This window comes from Cherax quadricarinatus, chromosome 86 (assembly GCF_038502225.1).
Source record: "Cherax quadricarinatus isolate ZL_2023a chromosome 86, ASM3850222v1, whole genome shotgun sequence".
NCBI classification, from domain to species: domain Eukaryota; kingdom Metazoa; phylum Arthropoda; class Malacostraca; order Decapoda; family Parastacidae; genus Cherax; species Cherax quadricarinatus.
This window is the reverse complement of record NC_091377.1, coordinates 13,146,857-13,165,165: the sequence shown is the minus strand read 5'-3', so window position 1 is coordinate 13,165,165 and position 18,309 is coordinate 13,146,857. Positions and strand designations below refer to the sequence as shown.

Sequence of the window (18,309 nt, the reverse complement as noted above, 5' to 3'; positions counted from 1 at the left end):
GCACACAAAACCTCCTTTACCCCCTCCCTCCAACCCTTCCTAGGCCGACCCCTACCCCGCCTTCCTTCCACTACAGACTGATACACTCTTGAAGTTATTCTGTTTCGCTCCATTCTCTCTACATGTCCGAACCACCTCAACAACCCTTCCTCAGCCCTCTGGACAACAGTTTTGGTAATCCCACACCTCCTCCTAACTTCCAAACTACGAATTCTCTGCATTATATTCACACCACACATTGCCCTCAGACATGACATCTCCACTGCCTCCAGCCTTCTCCTCGCTGCAACATTCATCACCCATGCTTCACACCCATATAAGAGCGTTGGTAAAACTATACTCTCATACATTCCCCTCTTTGCCTCCAAGGACAAAGTTCTCTGTCTCCACAGACTCCTAAGTGCACCACTCACTCTTTTTCCCTCATCAATTCTATGATTCACCTCATCTTTCATAGACCCATCCGCTGACACGTCCACTCCCAAATATCTGAATACGTTCACCTCCTCCATACTCTCTCCCTCCGATCTGATATTCAATCTTTCATCACCTAATCTTTTTGTTATCCTCATAACCTTACTCTTTCCTGTATTCACCTTTAATTTTCTTCTTTTGCACACCCTACCAAATTCATCCACCAATCTCTGCAGCTTCTCTTCAGAATCTCCCAAGAGCACAGTGTCATCAGCAAAGAGCAGCTGTGACAACTCCCACCCTGTGTGTGATTCTTTATCTTTTAACTCCACGCCTCTTGCCAAGACCCTCGCATTTACTTCTCTTACAACCCCATCTATAAATATATTAAACAACCACGGTGACATCACACATCCTTGTCTAAGGCCTACTTTTACTGGGAAAAAATTTCCCTCTTTTCTACATACTCTAACTTGAGCCTCACTATCCTCGTAAAAACTCTTCACTGCTTTCAGTAACCTACCTCCTACACCATACACTTGCAACATCTGCCACATTGCCCCCCTATCCACCCTGTCATACGCCTTTTCCAAATCCATAAATGCCACAAAGACCTCTTTAGCCTTATCTAAATACTGTTCACTTATATGTTTCACTGTAAACACCTGGTCCACACACCCCCTACCTTTCCTAAAGCCTCCTTGTTCATCTGCTATCCTATTCTCCGTCTTTCTCTTAATTCTTTCAATTATAACTCTACCATACACTTTACCAGGTACACTCAACAGACTTATCCCCCTATAATTTTTGCACTCTCTTTTATCCCCTTTGCCTTTATACAAAGGAACTATGCATGCTCTCTGCCAATCCCTAGGTACCTTACCCTCTTCCATACATTTATTAAATAATTGCACCAACCACTCCAAAACTATATCCCCACCTGCTTTTAACATTTCTATCTTTATCCCATCAATCCCGGCTGCCTTACCCCCTTTCATTTTACCTACTGCCTCACGAACTTCCCCCACACTCACAACTGGCTCTTCCTCACTCCTACAAGATGTTATTCCTCCTTGCCCTATACACGAAATCACAGCTTCCCTATCTTCATCAACATTTAACAATTCCTCAAAATATTCCCTCCATCTTCCCAATACCTCTAACTCTCCATTTAATAACTCTCCTCTCCTATTTTTAACTGACAAATCCATTTGTTCTCTAGGCTTCCTTAACTTGTTAATCTCACTCCAAAACTTTTTCTTATTTTCAACAAAATTTGTTGATAACAGCTCACCCACTCTCTCATTTGCTCTCTTTTTACATTGCTTCACCACTCTCTTAACCTCTCTCTTTTTCTCCATATACTCTTCCCTCCTTGCATCACTTCTACTTTGTAAAAACTTCTCATATGCTAACTTTTTCTCCCTTACTACTCTCTTTACATCATCATTCCACCAATCGCTCCTCTTCCCTCCTGCACCCACTTTCCTGTAACCACAAACTTCTGCTGAACACTCTAACACTACATTTTTAAACCTACCCCATTCCTCTTCGACCCCATTGCCTATGCTCTCATTAGCCCATCTATCCTCCAATAGCTGTTTATATCTTACCCTAACTGCCTCCTCTTTTAGTTTATAAACCTTCACCTCTCTCTTCCCTGATGCTTCTATTCTCCTTGTATCCCATCTACCTTTTACTCTCAGTGTAGCTACAACTAGAAAGTGATCTGATATATCTGTGGCCCCTCGATAAACATGTACATCCTGAAGTCTACTCAACAGTCTTTTATCTACTAATACATAATCCAACAAACTACTGTCATTTCGCCCTACATCATATCGTGTATACTTATTTATCCTCTTTTTCTTAAAATATGTATTACCTATAACTAAACCCCTTTCTATACAAAGTTCAATCAAAGGGCTCCCATTATCATTTACACCTGGCACCCCAAACTTACCTACCACACCCTCTCTAAAAGTTTCTCCTACTTTAGCATTCAGGTCCCCTACCACAATTACTCTCTCACTTGGTTCAAAGGCTCCTATACATTCACTTAACATCTCCCAAAATCTCTCTCTCTCCTCTGCATTCCTCTCTTCTCAGGTGCATACAGGCTTATTATGACCCACTTCTCGCATCCAGCCTTTACTTTAATCCACATAATTCTCGAATTTACACATTCATATTCTCTTTTCTCCTTCCATAACTGATCATTTAACATTACTGCTACCCCTTCCTTTGCTCTAACTCTCTCAGATACTCCAGATTTAATCCCATTTATTTCCCCCCACTGAAACTCTCCTACCCCCTTCAGCTTTGTTTCGCTTAGGGCCAAGACATCCAACTTCTTTTCATTCATAACATCAGCAATCATCTGTTTCTTGTCATCCGCACTACATCCACGCACATTTAAACAACCCAGTTTTATAAAGTTTTTCTTCTTCTCTTTTTTAGTAAATGTATACAGGAGAAGGGGTTACTAGCCCATTGCTCCCGGCATTTTAGTCGCCTCATACGACACGCATGGCTTACGGAGGAAAGATTCTTTTCCACTTCCCCATGGACAATAGAAGAAATAAAAAAGAACAAGAGCTATTTAGAATAAGGAGAAAAACCTAGATGTATGTATATATATATGCATGTGCGTGTCTGTGAAGTGTGACCAAAGTGTAAGTAGGAGTAGCAAGATATCCCTGTTATCTAGCGTGTTTATGAGACAGAAAAAGAAAACCAGCAATCCTACCATCATGCAAAACAGTTACAGGTTTTTGTTTCACAGTCATCTGGCAGGACGGTAGTACTTCCCTGGGTGGTTGCTGTCTACCCGAAATACCCCGGCATGCTAGTGACTTTCTTTGTACCCATCAGTATGCTTTATATGCATTCATACATTGTAACCTATGCAAAGAAATATAATTTGATTTGATTTGATTTGATTTGAAAGTTAGCTTGCTAGTACAGGTGTATTACATAGAGTGAATAACATGGGAAAAATAGTGTTATACAGTGGACCCTCGGTTATCGGCCGTTCCGCTTATCAGCCAACTCGCTTATCGGCTGTTCCACTTAGTGGCCAACTTACTTATCGGCCATTCTGCTTATCGGCCAACTCGCTTATTGGCTGGTTTTTCGGCTTCCGGTTATTGGCCGTTATGTCGCTTATCAGCCATATGGTACGCATCAACCCACCGCTGCCAACCGCTCATGCGTCAGTCTGGCTTTGTCTCTGGGTGAGTGAGGAAGCTTCTGCTCATTCATTCAAACATTTGGCTCTAATCAATTGTTTTTCGTGGTTAGCAACTGTGAAATAAGTAACCATGGCCCCGAAGAAAGTTCCTAGTAAAGTTCTTATGGTAAAGAAAAATGAGAAACATGATGGAATTTAAGAAAGAAGTTGTTGAAAAGTTTGAGAGTGGTTTTTGAGTGCTAGAACTTGCCAGGATGTATGGGAAAAACAAATCAACAATCACTTCTATCCTGGCAAAAAAAGAACAAATCAAGGAAGCTGATGTGACAAAAGGAGTAAATGTGCTAACCAAACAAAGGTTACTGTTAATGGAAGATATGGAGAAGTTGTTGGTTTTGTGGATCACCGAAAAACAATTAGCGGAAGATAGTGTTGTGGAGTTGATGATTTGTGAAAAGGCAAGGCAGTTGCATGTGGATCTTGAAAAGAAAATGCCTGGAACAAGTGCTGCTGTTAGTGAATTTAGAGCCAGCAAAGGCTGGTTTGAGAGATTTAAGAAGAGTATTGGCATACACAGTGTGGTAAAGCATGGAGAGGCTGCAAGTTCTGACAAATGTGCGGCTGAAAAATTTGTGCAGGAATTCAAGGAGTATGTAGAGGCTGAAGGATTCCTCCCCCTCAACAAGTGTTCATTTGTGATGAAACAGGCCTCTTTTGGAAGAAAATGCCAAAGAAGACCTACATTACCCAGGAAGAAAAAGCACTGCCAGGACACAAGCCTATGAAAGACAGGTTTACTCTTTTGATCTGTGGTAATGCTAGTGGTGATTTCAAAGTGAAGCCTTTACTGGTGTATCACTCTGAAAATCCCAGTGTTCAAGAAAAACAGTGACATCAAGAATAGATTGTGTGTGATGTGGAAAGCTAATAGGGCATGGGTCACAAGGCACATTTTCAAAGAGTGGGTCAATGGGCGTTTGGCCCCAGTGTGAAAAAATACCTCCTGGAAAAGAAATTGCCACTCAAGTGCCTCCTGGTACTGGACATTGCTCCTGCTCATCCTCCAGACTTGGAAGACCAATTGTTTAGGGACTTATGTTTTATAACAGTGAAGTTCTTGCCTCCTAACACCACTCCTCTCATCCCGCCCATGGACCAGCAGGACATTTCTAACTTCAAAAAACTCTATACAAAAGCAGTGTTTCAAAGGTGCTTTGAAGTGACCTTGGACACTGACTTGACCTAAGAGAGTTCTGGAAGAATCACATCAATGTCTTCCATTGAATAAGCCTTATAGGTAAGGCTTGGGAGAGAGTGACCTCCAGAACTTTGAACTCTGCTTGGAGAAAATTGTGGCCAGATTGTGTCCAAGAGAGGGATTTTGAAGGGTTTGGGGCTGACCCTGAGGACCCTACACCTTTTGTGCAATCTATTGTGGCACTGGGGAAGTCCATGGGGTTGGATGTGAGTGGCGAGGATGTGGAAGAGTTGGTGGAAGACAACAGGGAAGAACTAACAACTGAAGAGCTGCAAGACCTTAAACTGGAACAAGAACAGACTGCAGTTAAGAACATAAGAAAGAAGGAACACTGCAACAGGCCTACTGACCCATGCGGAGCAGGTCCATGTCCCCCCCTGGATTAGACCAATGACCCCCCCCCCCCTGGATTAGCCCAATGACCCACCCAGTCTGGTCACCTCCACTCAAGGATGGAGCACTGCACCAGACCTAGCAGCACAAGCAAGTCAGGTCCAGCTCACACCCACCCACACCCACTCATATATTTATCTAACCTATTTTTAAAACTACACAACGTTTTAGCCTGAATAACTGTACTCGGGAGTTTGTTCCACTCATCCACAACTCTATTACCAAACCAGTGCTTTCCTATATCCTTCCTGAATCTGAGTTTTTCCATCTTGAAACCATTGCTGTGAGTCCTGTCTTGGCTGGAAATTTTCAGCACGCTGTTTACATCCCCTTTATTTATTCCTGTTTTCCATTTATACACCTCGATCATATCCCCCTAATTCTACGCCTTTCGAGAGAGTGCAGATTCAGGGCACTGAATCTGCACTGCCATTTCTCCGACCATTGCATCAGTCTATTCAAATCATCCTGGAGTGCTCTAGTGTCCTCATTAGAATGATTTGGATGGCCTATTTTGGTGTCATCAGCAAATTTGCTTATGTCGCTATTTATTCCCTCATCTATGTCGTTTATGTAAATTGTGAACAACAATATGCCCAACACTGACCCCTGAGGAACACCACTTGTGACGTGCCCCCATTCTGATTTCTCTCCATTTATGCAAACTCTCTGCTGTCTATTTGTCAGCCATGCCTCTACCCAGGAAAAAATTTCTTCTCCTATTCCATGTGCCTTAAGTTTCCTCAATAGCCTCTGGTGTGGAACTCTATCAAAAGCCTTACTGAAGTCCATATACACAGTATCATATTCATTACCATGATCTACCTCCTCAAACACCTTAGTGAAAAAAGGAAATTCCTTCAGAGGAGAAGGAAGAGAGAGGGGAGAAGCTGCCTTCTTCAGTGATTAAGGACATGTGTGCAAAGTGGAATGAGTTGCAAAGTTTTGTTGAAAAGTATCACCCTGAGCAAGCTGAAACAAGCCATATCTGCAACATGTTCATTGACAAAACCTTGTCCCACTTCAGGGAAATCTTATAGAGATGCCAGAAACAGACCTCTTTGGACAGATTTTTTGTGTGACAGGGGTCCAGTGACTCTCAAGAAGTCCTAGTGTCATTAACCCTTTCAGGGTTTTGGACGTACTAGTATGGCTTATGCACCAGGGTTTTTGACGTACTAGTACGCCTAAATTCTAGCGTCCTCAAATCTAGTGAGAGAAACCTGGTAGGCCTACATATGAAAGAATGGGTCTATGTGGTCCGTGTGCACAGTATAAAAAAAAATCCTGCAGCACACAGTGCGTAATGAGAAAAAAAGAACTTTGACCGTGTTTTTGGATTAAAACAGCAACTTTGCACTGTATTTTCATATGGTATTATTGTTGTATTCTAGTTTTCCTGGTCTCATTTTATAGAATGGAAGACATATTACAGAAATTGAGATGATTTTGACCGGTTTTACAATGAAAAGTACCTTGAAATTGAGCTCAAAGTAGCAGAAATGTTCGATTTTTACCAAAGTTCAAAAGTAAACAAATCATGCTAAGCGTCCAATACACATCAACTGGTGAGTCTAATATTCTTTCACAAGTGCGCCGATATTATTTATACCATTTCTACACTAATGCAGCAGTCTGCATAACAGTAAATCTTCTATTTTTTGTGAGAATAAAAATTCAAAGTGGAAAGCAAAAGAATGTAAGAGGGGCATGGGGACGTCACTAATGAACAGAGGAAATGTTATTTTAGTGCCAGGAATGTCTTTCTTGTTTATTCTGGACCCTATTTGGAAATTGGCATCTTTTGAAATTTGTGTGAAATTGGCAAAATTGCTAAATTCTGGCCACTGTATTGGATAGTTGAAATCGATAAATGGGTGGTTTCTTGTACTCATTCGATAGAAAAAATGGAGTTCTAGCGAAATAGTTATGATTTTTGTCGACTAGTACACTGGAATTGGCTGAAAATAGGGCTCAAAGTGGGCAAAATTGCCGATGCGTAAACACCGTCGAGACTGCTAACTTTGTGAGAGCATAATTCCGTAAGTTTTCCATAAAATTTCATACTTTTAGTGTCATTATGATCGGGAAAAGATTCTCTATCTTTTCATAAGAAAAAATAATTTTTTTTTTCTTTAAATTTGGGCAACCCTGAGAACAAATCTGGGAGAGGGCCTGGGGACCCTGAAAGGGTTAAAAGACAAATAAGGGAAGTAACCCCAGTTAAGGACTTGATGCCTGAAGTCCTTATGGAGGGGGATTTCCCTTGCAAACAATAAATCCTCCCTCTCTCCTCCTCCCTAATTCCATAAGCCAACAAGAATCTTCAGTAAAGATATGTAATAGTGATTTAAATGTACATTTATTTATTTTATTTAGTTCTTATTGTTTTGTGTATGTGAAACTATAATTAATCTTCAGAAAATGTATTTTTTGTTAATATTTTTGGGTGTCTGGAACAGATTAATTTTATTTACATTAAGTCTCATGGGAAATATTATTTCGGTTTTCGGCCATTTCAGTTTTAGGCTGACCTTCTGAAACGGATTACAGCTGATAACTGAAGGTTCACTGTATTCCAAACACCTTTTTTGGAAAACTGCCTAGATTCTGGTGAAGAGCTCTTGAGCAGAGGAATGGAACCTATCCCACTCTTTCCTTGGATCAGGCCTAATTACCTCCCATTTCCTAATTGCTATATGATTCATACAAGTTTGGTACTTCCCCATAAAAGTGTCTTTTTTGGACCACCCTGCCTTTGTGGGAAACGACCAGTGTTAAAAAAAAAAGTTTCAAACGTCTGAGAGAGCAGATGAATTGTATATTATGGTACGTACTTATTCCTTTAACTGAACTTGGCACATATAGTGTAGCGTGTACAATGAACTGAAGCTTGAGATTCTACTGTACTGCTGTCAAGATGCAATTTTCATTGGATAGTATCATCCAGTTAAATTTTTAATAATAAATCTTGATTTGTTTGGAAAAGAACACCTGTGTTCAGTTGAGCACATTTATTAAAGAAAGAACACTTATGTACATTTTGTCGATATCACCATACCATTTACAAGCAAATCTTGATTTGATCAGAGAAAATTATCAATGGTAGGACTAAAGAAATAACTAGTTATGGTATTACATTGTTAAATAATTCAGGTGCTATTTTTTATCTTTAGAATATTTACTTTGTTTTATACTTAATTCTAACTATAGATTCACTACAAATCTTATGATTACAAGCATTAATCCTGATACCAACCTCTTATTGAATGACTTAAATGAATCAAACAGTTACTGTAATTACTACACAGCAGAACAATCAAAGGCACTTCTCAGAGCCAACAAAAACATAACTGTCTTTAACTACAATATCAGATCTTTAACCCTTTGAGGGTTTTCGTCGTACTAGTACGTCTTACGCGTAGGGGTTTTTGACGTACTAGTACTCATAAATTCTAGCGACCTCAAATCTAGTGGGAGAAAGCTGGTAGGCCTTCATATGAAAGAATGGGTCTATGTGGTCAGTGTGCACAGTCTAAAAAAAATCCTGCAGCACACGGTGCATAATGAGAAAAAAAAAACTTTTTCCATTTTTTTTTAATAAATCAGCGACTTTGCAGTGTATTTTCGTATAGTATTTATTGTTGTATTCTAGTTTTCTTGGTCTCATTTTATAGAATGGAAGACATTTTACTGAAATTGAGATGATTTTGACTGGTTTTACAATGAAAGGTGCCTTGAAATTGAGCTCAAAGTAGCAGAAATGTTCGATTTTTACCAAACTTCAAAAGTAAACAAATCGTGCCAAGCGTGCAATACACGTCAACTGGTGAGTCTAATATTCTTTCACAAGTGCACCAATAATATTTATACCATTTTTTACACTAATGCAGTAGTCTGCATAACAGTAAATCTTATATTTTTTGTGAGAATAAAAATTCAAAGTGGAAAGCAAAAGAATATAAGAGGGGCCTTGAGACTTGACTAATGACTAGAGGAAATGTCATTTTAGTGCCAGGAATGTCTTTCTTGTTTATTCTGGACCCTATTCCGAAATTGGCATCTTTTGAAATTTGTGTGAAATTGGCAAAATTGCTAAATTCTGACCACTGTACTGGATAGTTGAATTTATAAATGGGTGGTTTCTTGCACCCATTCGATAGAAAAAATGGAGTTCTAGCGAAATTTTCATGTTTTTTGTCGACTAGTACAGTGAAATTGGCCGAAAATGGAGCTCAAAGTGGGCAAAATCGCCGATCCGTAAACATCGCCGAGACCGCTAACTTTGCGAGAGCATAATTCCGTAAGTTTTCTATCAAATTTCAAACTTTTGGTGTCGTTATGATCGGGAAAAGATTCTCTATCTTTTCATAAGAGAAAATAATTTTTTTTTTTTTTAAATTTGGCCGACCCTGAGAACGAGTTTCGGAGAGGGCCTGTCGACCCTCAAAGGGTTAAGCAAGCATTACGATGATCTCATAGCATTACTAAATTCCTTGCATGCCAATATGTCCATCATTACACTAACTGAAACCTGGCTAAAGCCTGATACTACAGATGTCTATGCCATTCCTGGTTACACAGCCATACACAACTGTAGGACAGATCAACAAGGGGGTGGCACAGCTATGTACTACTCAGACCAACTAGAATGTATCACTAATACTTGCACAAGGGATGAACATGGGGAATATATAATAGCTAAATTCAAATCCAAATACCTACAAAAACCTCACACATTGATAAACATCTACAGAGTTCCACAGTCAAACATTAGCCAATTTAGTCAAAACCTAGGAAGTATGATAACTGATGCATGCATGAACAAAGATCACTTACTACTCTCAGGTGATTTCAGTATAAATCTCCTGCAAGACCAGGACCCACACGTTACTGAATTCACAAACACAGTGAGTAACTGCATGTTGCTACCAACAGTAACAAAACCTATAAGAGTTATGGAGACTAGTGTTTCCCTACTTGACCACATCTGGACCAACACCATATCCCCTTTAAAATCAGGCATAATTACAGATAATACCACAGACCACTACCCTACTTTCCTCATAACAACTCTTGGTAAATTACCCCAAGACACTACTAAAGTCACCTTCAGACTTCACAATGAGGCAGCCATTAATAACTTCACAACAGCAGTAGCAAACATTGACTGGCACACTGAGCTAGAAATCTATACAGATATTGACGAATGTTTTAATAATTTTCTAAAAAAGACCCAATACCTCTATAACAAGCACTGCCCTAAAAAAACTAAACAGATGACAGCTAAGAGACTGAACAGTCCCTGGCTAACACCCAGCATTCTCAAATCCATAAATACAAAACACCGATATGAAAAACAGTACAGAATGGGTCACATAACCAGAGACCAAACAAAACGTTACTCGTCAATCCTAACCAGCCTGATAAGAAGGGCAAAAAATTTGTATTATGAGAACAGATTATCCAACTTACGAGGTGATATAAAAAAGACCTGGAAAACCCTATCAAAAATTCTGGGAACAAAAAAGATATCACGAAATAGCGAAATAAAATTAGCAAAATCAGATGAACCCCAACTCCCACCAACAGAAACAGCAAACAGACTCACTATAGGACAAAACCTTGCCAATAAAATCCCAAGCTCAGATACCCCACCAAATGACTACCTCACTGGCAACTACCCGAACACACTGTTCCTAGCTCCGACTAACCCATACGAAGTCTCCCTTATTATCAACACACTAAAAAACAAGGCAGGAGATTTAAATACCTTACCACCCTTTATATACAAAAAAGTGTCACAAGTGCTGTCACCAATCATTGCAACACTCTTTAACAAGTCCATTGAATCCTCCACCTTCCCTACAGTTCTCAAAATAGCAAGGGTCACCCCGATCCATAAAGGAGGAGACCAAACAGAGTTGAATAACTATAGGCCAATATCCAGTTTACACTCTCTCTCAAAAATCTTCGAAAAATTAATTCATAAACGGATCTACTCCTACCTCATCTCCCAAAACATACTCAACCCCTGCCAATTTGGATTCAGGCCTAATAAAAATACTAATGATGCTATTATACACATGCTAGAACATATATACACTGCAATAGAGAAAAAAGAAGTCCCACTGGGGATCTTCATTGACTTACGTAAAGCTTTTGATACAGTTGACCATGACTTGCTCCACATAAAATTGTCACACTATGGTATAAGAGGGCACTCCCTCAACTACCTCAAGTCATACCTCAGCAACAGAAGCCAATATGTGTACACAAATGGGGCAAGCTCTTCCGCACAACCAATTACAGTTGGTGTCCCACATGGAAGTGTCCTTGGCCCTCTTCTCTTTCTCCTATACATAAATGACCTACCAAATGCTTCGCAATTACTCAAACCCACACTATTTGCAGATGACACTACATACGTCTTCTCTCACCCGAGCCCAGTCACGCTAGCCAATACTGTAAATACCGAATTACAGAAAATATCTCCCTGGATGAGGACTAACAAACTTACACTAAACATTGACAAAACTTACTTCATTCAGTTTGGTAACAGAGCTACAGATGTCCCTCTTAACATAATGATAAACGGATCACCTATCACAAAGCTAACAGAGGGAAAATTCTTAGGAATCCACCTTGATAATAGACTCAAATTTCATACACATATACAACAAATTTCTAAGAAAATTTCCAAGACTGTAGGCATACTATCGAAGATACGGTACTATGCTCCACAGTCAGCCCTCCTGGCCCTATATCACTCTCTTATTTACTCCTATCTCACCTATGGAATTTGTGCATGGGGCTCAACAGCAATTAACCATCTCAGACCACTAATTACCCAACAAAAGGCTGCAGTTAGAATGATAACAAATTCTCACTACAGGCAGCACACTCCACCAATATTCAAAACACTCAACCTACTCACCATACAAAACATCCATACTTATTATTGCACCTATTACATACATAGAACACTTAACTCTGATATTAACCCTCCCCTCAAACATCTCCTTGCCAACCTCAACAGAACACATGACCATAACACAAGGCACAGATCACTCTTTGATGTTCCTCGTGTCCATCTCACACTATGCAAAAACTCAATGCACATAAAAGGCCCTAAAATCTGGAATTCATTACCTCTAAATATAAAAGAAACACTACCTGTTTATAAATTCAAGTCTCTTCTCAAAGATCACTTACTCACCCAAAACCAAATAAATACTGAATAACTGAACCTTATAAATTGTATATCTTAAATGTTTCTCACAATTATATCACATAAATGTTAAACCTAAAACCCAATCTAACTGAATGTACAGCAATGTATGCAACCATATGACCTGTCTTTGTAATACTCATTTGTGCTTTATAGTTATCTGTTTACAATAATGTCTTACCACTGATTTCATCATTGCTTAGTTAATCTTAAGTTAATTTTAAGCCAGCCTGTAATGCTATGCATATAAGTGGCTTTGGCATGCTGCTCTTACCTGTATTTTTTTGTACCTCTGTATGTATGCTCAAATTACTAAATAAATAAATAAATAAATAAATAAATAAATAAATAAATAAATAAATAAATAAATTCTTTTTCCATGTTTTCTCGTACAGGGACATTGCCATTTCTCTGCGACGTAAGTTAGGAGATTGGTTCAGAGTTGTTCAGCTGCTTAAATCTGGGTCGTCTGGTGATGATGTACAGATGGAAGAAGCATTAAATAATATTGGCCATTATTATGCTGACAGACATAAGTGGTAAGTATTTAATATATTATATCTGACATTAGCAGGAAGAATGGTTGGTCAGCCATTGTATCTCTCATATTATTTATTTGGGAAAGTAAATAGGAAGCGAGTCTGTCTCGCACTCAGCAGACGGAGGATCAAGCCTCCACAACATCTTGCGCTGAATGACCCACGTGGATTTAGCATTTAACCTGAATTGAACATGGAGGGAATGATGATGAAAGTGTTTCCTCTTTTTTGGGTTGCTCTACCTTTTTTCAATTCAATTCAAGTTTATTCTCTATAATGGTTACAATATGGGGTTTACAGGTTTTGGGTATTTTGTGGTTTACATGTTATAAAATACTAATTACAGAGGGGGCCACTAGGACACCTAGCATGGCTAGGCATTTCGAGCAGACTTAGATTAATTCTTAACATTAAATCCTTACAGATTATGGTATTAAGGCTAAGTGACTACATCATAATTTGTGAGTTTAGCAATGTGAATGCTTTTGTTTTGGCACAATACAAGGTGTCTATATTTGAGTATCATAGGAAAACTTATGACTAGTTAGGATTTATTATTTTAAGATTAAGATTAGTATTTCTGGGTTTATAGTCAGTGGGTGAGTGAGTGTAATTTTGAACCACCAGGTGGTTATCATGTAGTTAGTTGTCGGGGTGGATCAGGGAGATAAGATGTTTTCTAACTGTAGTTTTGAAAGTGATGAATGTGTCTGCAGTTCTAGAGTTTTCAGGTAGGGTGTTCCAGATTTTAGGTCCTTTGAAATACATTGAATTTATGTAAAGGTTTAGTCGAACATGGGGAATGTCATAGAGATGTTTGTGTCTGGTGTTATGCCTGTGGATCCTGTCACAACTATCAAGAAAGCATTTTAGGTCAAGGTTAATATTGGAATTTAAGGTCCTGTAGATATAGATTGCACAGTAGTAAATGTGGATGTTCTGAACAGGGAGTAAGTTTAGATCTATGAAGAGTGGGGGGGTGTGTTGCCAGGGATGGGATTTAGTGATTATTCTTACTGCGGCTTTTTGTTGGGTTATTATTGGCTTTAGGTGTGTTGCTGCAGTTGAACCCCAAGCACAGATAGCATAGGTGAGGTATGGATATATAAGTGAATGGTATAGTGTGAGAAGGGCAGTTTGCGGTACGTAGTATCATATCTTGGAGAGGATCCCCACCGTTTTGGATACTTTTTTTGTTATGTGTTGGATATGGGTGCTGAAATTCAGGTTGTTGTCGAGGTATAGGCCTAGGAATTTGCCCTCATTATGTCTGGCAATTAGAGTGTTGTCAATCTTAATATTAAGTTGCGCAACACCTGCTCTGCTACCAAACATAATATAGTAGGTTTTGCCAGTGTTAAGTGTAAGTTTATTGGTTGTCATCCAAGTCGATATTTTGAGCAGCTCCTCGTTAACAATGGTGTTGAGGGTGGCAAGATTAGGGTGGGAGATGACATAAGTCGTGTCGTCAGCAAAGAGAATGGGTTTCAGGTGTTGGGATATGTTTGGAAGATCATTGATGTAAATGAGGAAGAGTAGAGGTCCAAGGACACTTCCCTGCGGAACTCCAGTATCAAGTGGCCATATTGATGAGGCTGTGTCTTTAATGGTGACATACTGATACCTATTAGAAAGGTAGGATTTAAAATATGCAAGCGTATGGCCTCTTTTACCATAGTGGCCAAGTTTGTGGAGTAGGATGCCGTGGTCTACTGTGTCAAACGCTTTTCGTAGGTCAATAAAAATTCCTAGCGGTGTTAATTAAAAAATAAAAATGAATTAAACAAACTTCAGTGGTGGAGTAATTATGACAAAACATCCCATAATATCCTGAAAAGTTCATGAAAACTCACTTGGGATTTGGACCTGTGCTCCACTTCCTTGAATTAAGACTAAATGCCTTCCATCTCTCCCCCCATGTCCCCACAAGTGCTATATAATCCCTACAGGTGTAGTGCTCCCCCATGATAATAATAGACATGAAAACTCATAAAATAATTTAAACTTTATGTCAGTGTTGTGATGTTTGTGTTTGTACTTTTTTCCTTTAAAAACAAAAAAAATGTCATTTTTTTATGACCCAAGCTGTGTGATGACTCAAGTGACTGATAATTTTTTTTTTTTAAATAATTTCATAAATTTTCAGGGATGATGCAGTAAAGCAGTTTGAATCAGCGCACAACCATGAAATGCTGTCTAAATGTTATTATCAACTTGAAGATTTTGAAGCCTTGGAGTCACTTGTTCGCTCACTGCCAGATAACTCTCCTCTTCTGCCCTCCATTGCTGCCATGTTTACAAGTGTTGGCATGTCACAGCAGGCTGTTGATGCTTACATGAAGGTGCAGAATCTATTTACACATTATACAGTGGACCCCTGGTTAACGATATTTTTTCACTCCAGAAGTATGTTCAGGTGCCAGTACTGACCGAATTTGTTCCCATAAGGAATATTGTGAAGTAGATTAGTCCATTTCAGACCCCCAAACATACACGTAAAAACGCACTTACATAAATACACTTACATAATTGGTCGCATTCGGAGGTGATCATTATGCGGGGGTCCACTGTACTATTTAAGTAGTTATATCTTGAGAAAATTGGTAATCTTTCTTTCTTCTTTCAACACACTGGCCATATCCCACTGAGGCGGGGTAGTTACAGAAGAACGGGTTAAAATTGGTAATATTCTTCTTATATTTTCTGAAAGAAATGGTAACACAGTACATGGTTTTATAGTAGCATTGAAATACGTAGTATCTTTTAGGCAAGATACTGATGACCCATTAGAAACACAACCAAGTAGGACTGTCTTACATTTTTCATCTAGGTTTGCCTCCTCTTGCCCCTGTTTTCCATCTCATTACCCCTTTTCTATGATTTGGATCAAGTCAGAAACCAGCCAACTAGCTGACTCACCATTTGACAAGTATAGAACAAGTAACCTGAGGATGTGGTAGTCTCCACTTGATGAATCAGTCCAAGTCCTCCTGATGAGATACATAGCCATATTTATTGCTTATCTTGCATAGGATTTTTGCATCATCTGTGAAAATGTTCATAGTTCTTAATTCCTTCTGACAAGTCATTTATATACCCTAAATTAGAAACAATATCAGAAAAATCACTAATTTTTGTTGCACCCTGTTAATGAGATTACCCCATTAGGATACTACTTTGTATCATTGTTTTCATTTTTCTGTAATGGTTTACCTTGTATACCTCATGTTTTTTGCAGTTTCCAGATGAGTCTTTCATGAAGAATTACTGAAAACTTTTTAAAAATCATAATAGGTTCAAGCCACTTATTATTTCATGCTTTTTCTTTCATAACATGAAAGATGGCAGGTAAATTTTATACAATCCTACTGACATTCAGTACACATGCTGTAGTTATCTTAATTTACCTCTGTGCTTTTTAATCAAGTAATTCGTATTCCTGTAATACTGTATTTCTGTTTAAAATTTGGCCTGGTTTGAGACCTAGCTACTGGCATGATCATCATCTGAAATTAAAATTTTCTTGAGTCCTATTTTTTGAGTGGTAGTTTTTAGAGAATTTACTGTATTTAGCTGTGCACTAAACAATTATTGCCACCTAGCCTAAGGGTAAATTTGAAATCTTCATTAAAATAAGCCTCTCATTTTGTATATGCATGTTTGTTTTACACTGGGAAACAATTTATTAATTGTTTTCATATATTTCAGTGTAATTGTGTGAAGTCTGCTATTGATACATGTGTTGCACTGAACCAGTGGCATGAAGCAGTAGAATTAGCAAAGCAGCATAATGTAACAGAGATCAGTGCTCTACTAGCTCGCTATGCATCTCATCTTCTTGAGAAAGGGGATCGCTTACAAGCTATAGAGCTGTATCGAAAGGCTGATAAACAGCTTGATGCTGCAAAGTTGCTGTATCAGGTAAAGTTGTTTATGGACATATACGTTCTTTTTGTTAAGATTTTTTTTTTTAATACAGTGTATTTTTTAATATAATGAATATGCTCCTGGATCAAATCAATACATCTTTCTATAAATCTTAGTAAGGACCATCGCATGCTTTATGCTAAGTATTGAGCCCCATTCACTGCTCATATGCCCATGCTCACATTTTTGTGACTGGTGTCAGCCTTAGTGGTTATCCTCAACCAGGCTGTGGTGGATAAGTGGGGCAGCAAGCTTTCGAAAGCAGCAGCAGCATGGTTGACCAGGCAGACACCAGACGAGCCTGGCCCATGGCTGGGCTCCGAGAGAAAAAAAACTCTCAGAACTCAAAAAAAGGTATATGCTATACTGTAAACTCTGATACTTTATCTACTCCCTCTTTGGATAATTTCTTGTCTTCAGGATTTATGGCAGTCCTTATTGCTCTTCTAACATCCATGCTCAAGATTTCTACTTATTCTAGTTTGCAGGTTTTATGATGCCTGTGTGGTCTGCACTAAAGTTTTTCTGCTTGACCAAGTTGGGTTGTTTACAAGCATGGGTTCGTATAAGTGCTAAATATAGGATGGCTCCATGTTTGTTGGCTGTATGGCATCAAAGGGCTGCCCCTGATGCCTTTGTGGAGTCGTCTCCTTCATTATTTAGCCTAGAGACCATCAAGATTGGTGTGGGCACTGGCTTTCTTGGCCTTTAGGGGCCATGAAAGATTTTTACTGTTAGATCAAGGTCGCAAGTGTTCCCATCTGTGTCATGTTACTATTATGGGGCATGCCATTTTCTTACCTGCCTTTTGCATAGTGAACATGGGTGTGACACATCATCTTTACAGCTTATGACTTCCTGAGTGAGTGCTTGCCTCCATTCCTCAACTATGGCACCAGGCATGTTGAAGGCTCTGGCCTTGTTTTCTTATGCTCATCCAAATGAGTATGATGTAATCCTCAAATATGTGCACTCAAGCACATCTCCCCACTTGGACCCATAAGTCTCTTTTAATTGTGGTGGGAAGATTCCGGTATATACATTTGGATATACAGTAGGGCCTCACTTATACGGCAGGTTAGGTTCCAGGCTACCACCGGAAAGCAGAACACCATTTTTTCCACTTATAAATGCATACAAATGCCAGATAACAAGTTTACACTTAAAGTATATTAAGCTAACAGTAGAACGAGGCATTAAAAAACAATAAAAAGTAAAATACATACACTACATTCATTACTTACCTTAAAATATTTGTAGTCTTAATGTAGGGTGAGAGGTGAGTAGTATTTATTTGTAGAAAGTCAGGTGTAGGTAGCCCTCCCAAATGTAATACAGTGGAACTCCTGATTTC

At 39.0% G+C, this 18,309-nt stretch overlaps 1 protein-coding gene across 3 annotated transcripts in view; it reads left to right on the top strand.

The window, feature by feature from the left end:
• Oseg4 (intraflagellar transport protein Oseg4) overlaps nucleotides 1-18,309 on the top strand; it is a 196,924-nt gene that overhangs the window by 128,329 nt on the left and 50,286 nt on the right. For all 3 annotated transcript variants that reach the window (XR_008409185.2, XR_008409184.2, XM_053797432.2), the window contains exons 17-19: nucleotides 12,885-13,028; nucleotides 15,175-15,370; nucleotides 16,737-16,949. Coding sequence is in view for 1 of the 3 variants with exons in the window: in XM_053797432.2 (XP_053653407.1) it covers nucleotides 12,885-13,028; nucleotides 15,175-15,370; nucleotides 16,737-16,949 (553 nt within the window). In the remaining 2 variants the exon portion in view is untranslated. The remainder of the gene's footprint in view (nucleotides 1-12,884; nucleotides 13,029-15,174; nucleotides 15,371-16,736; nucleotides 16,950-18,309) is intronic.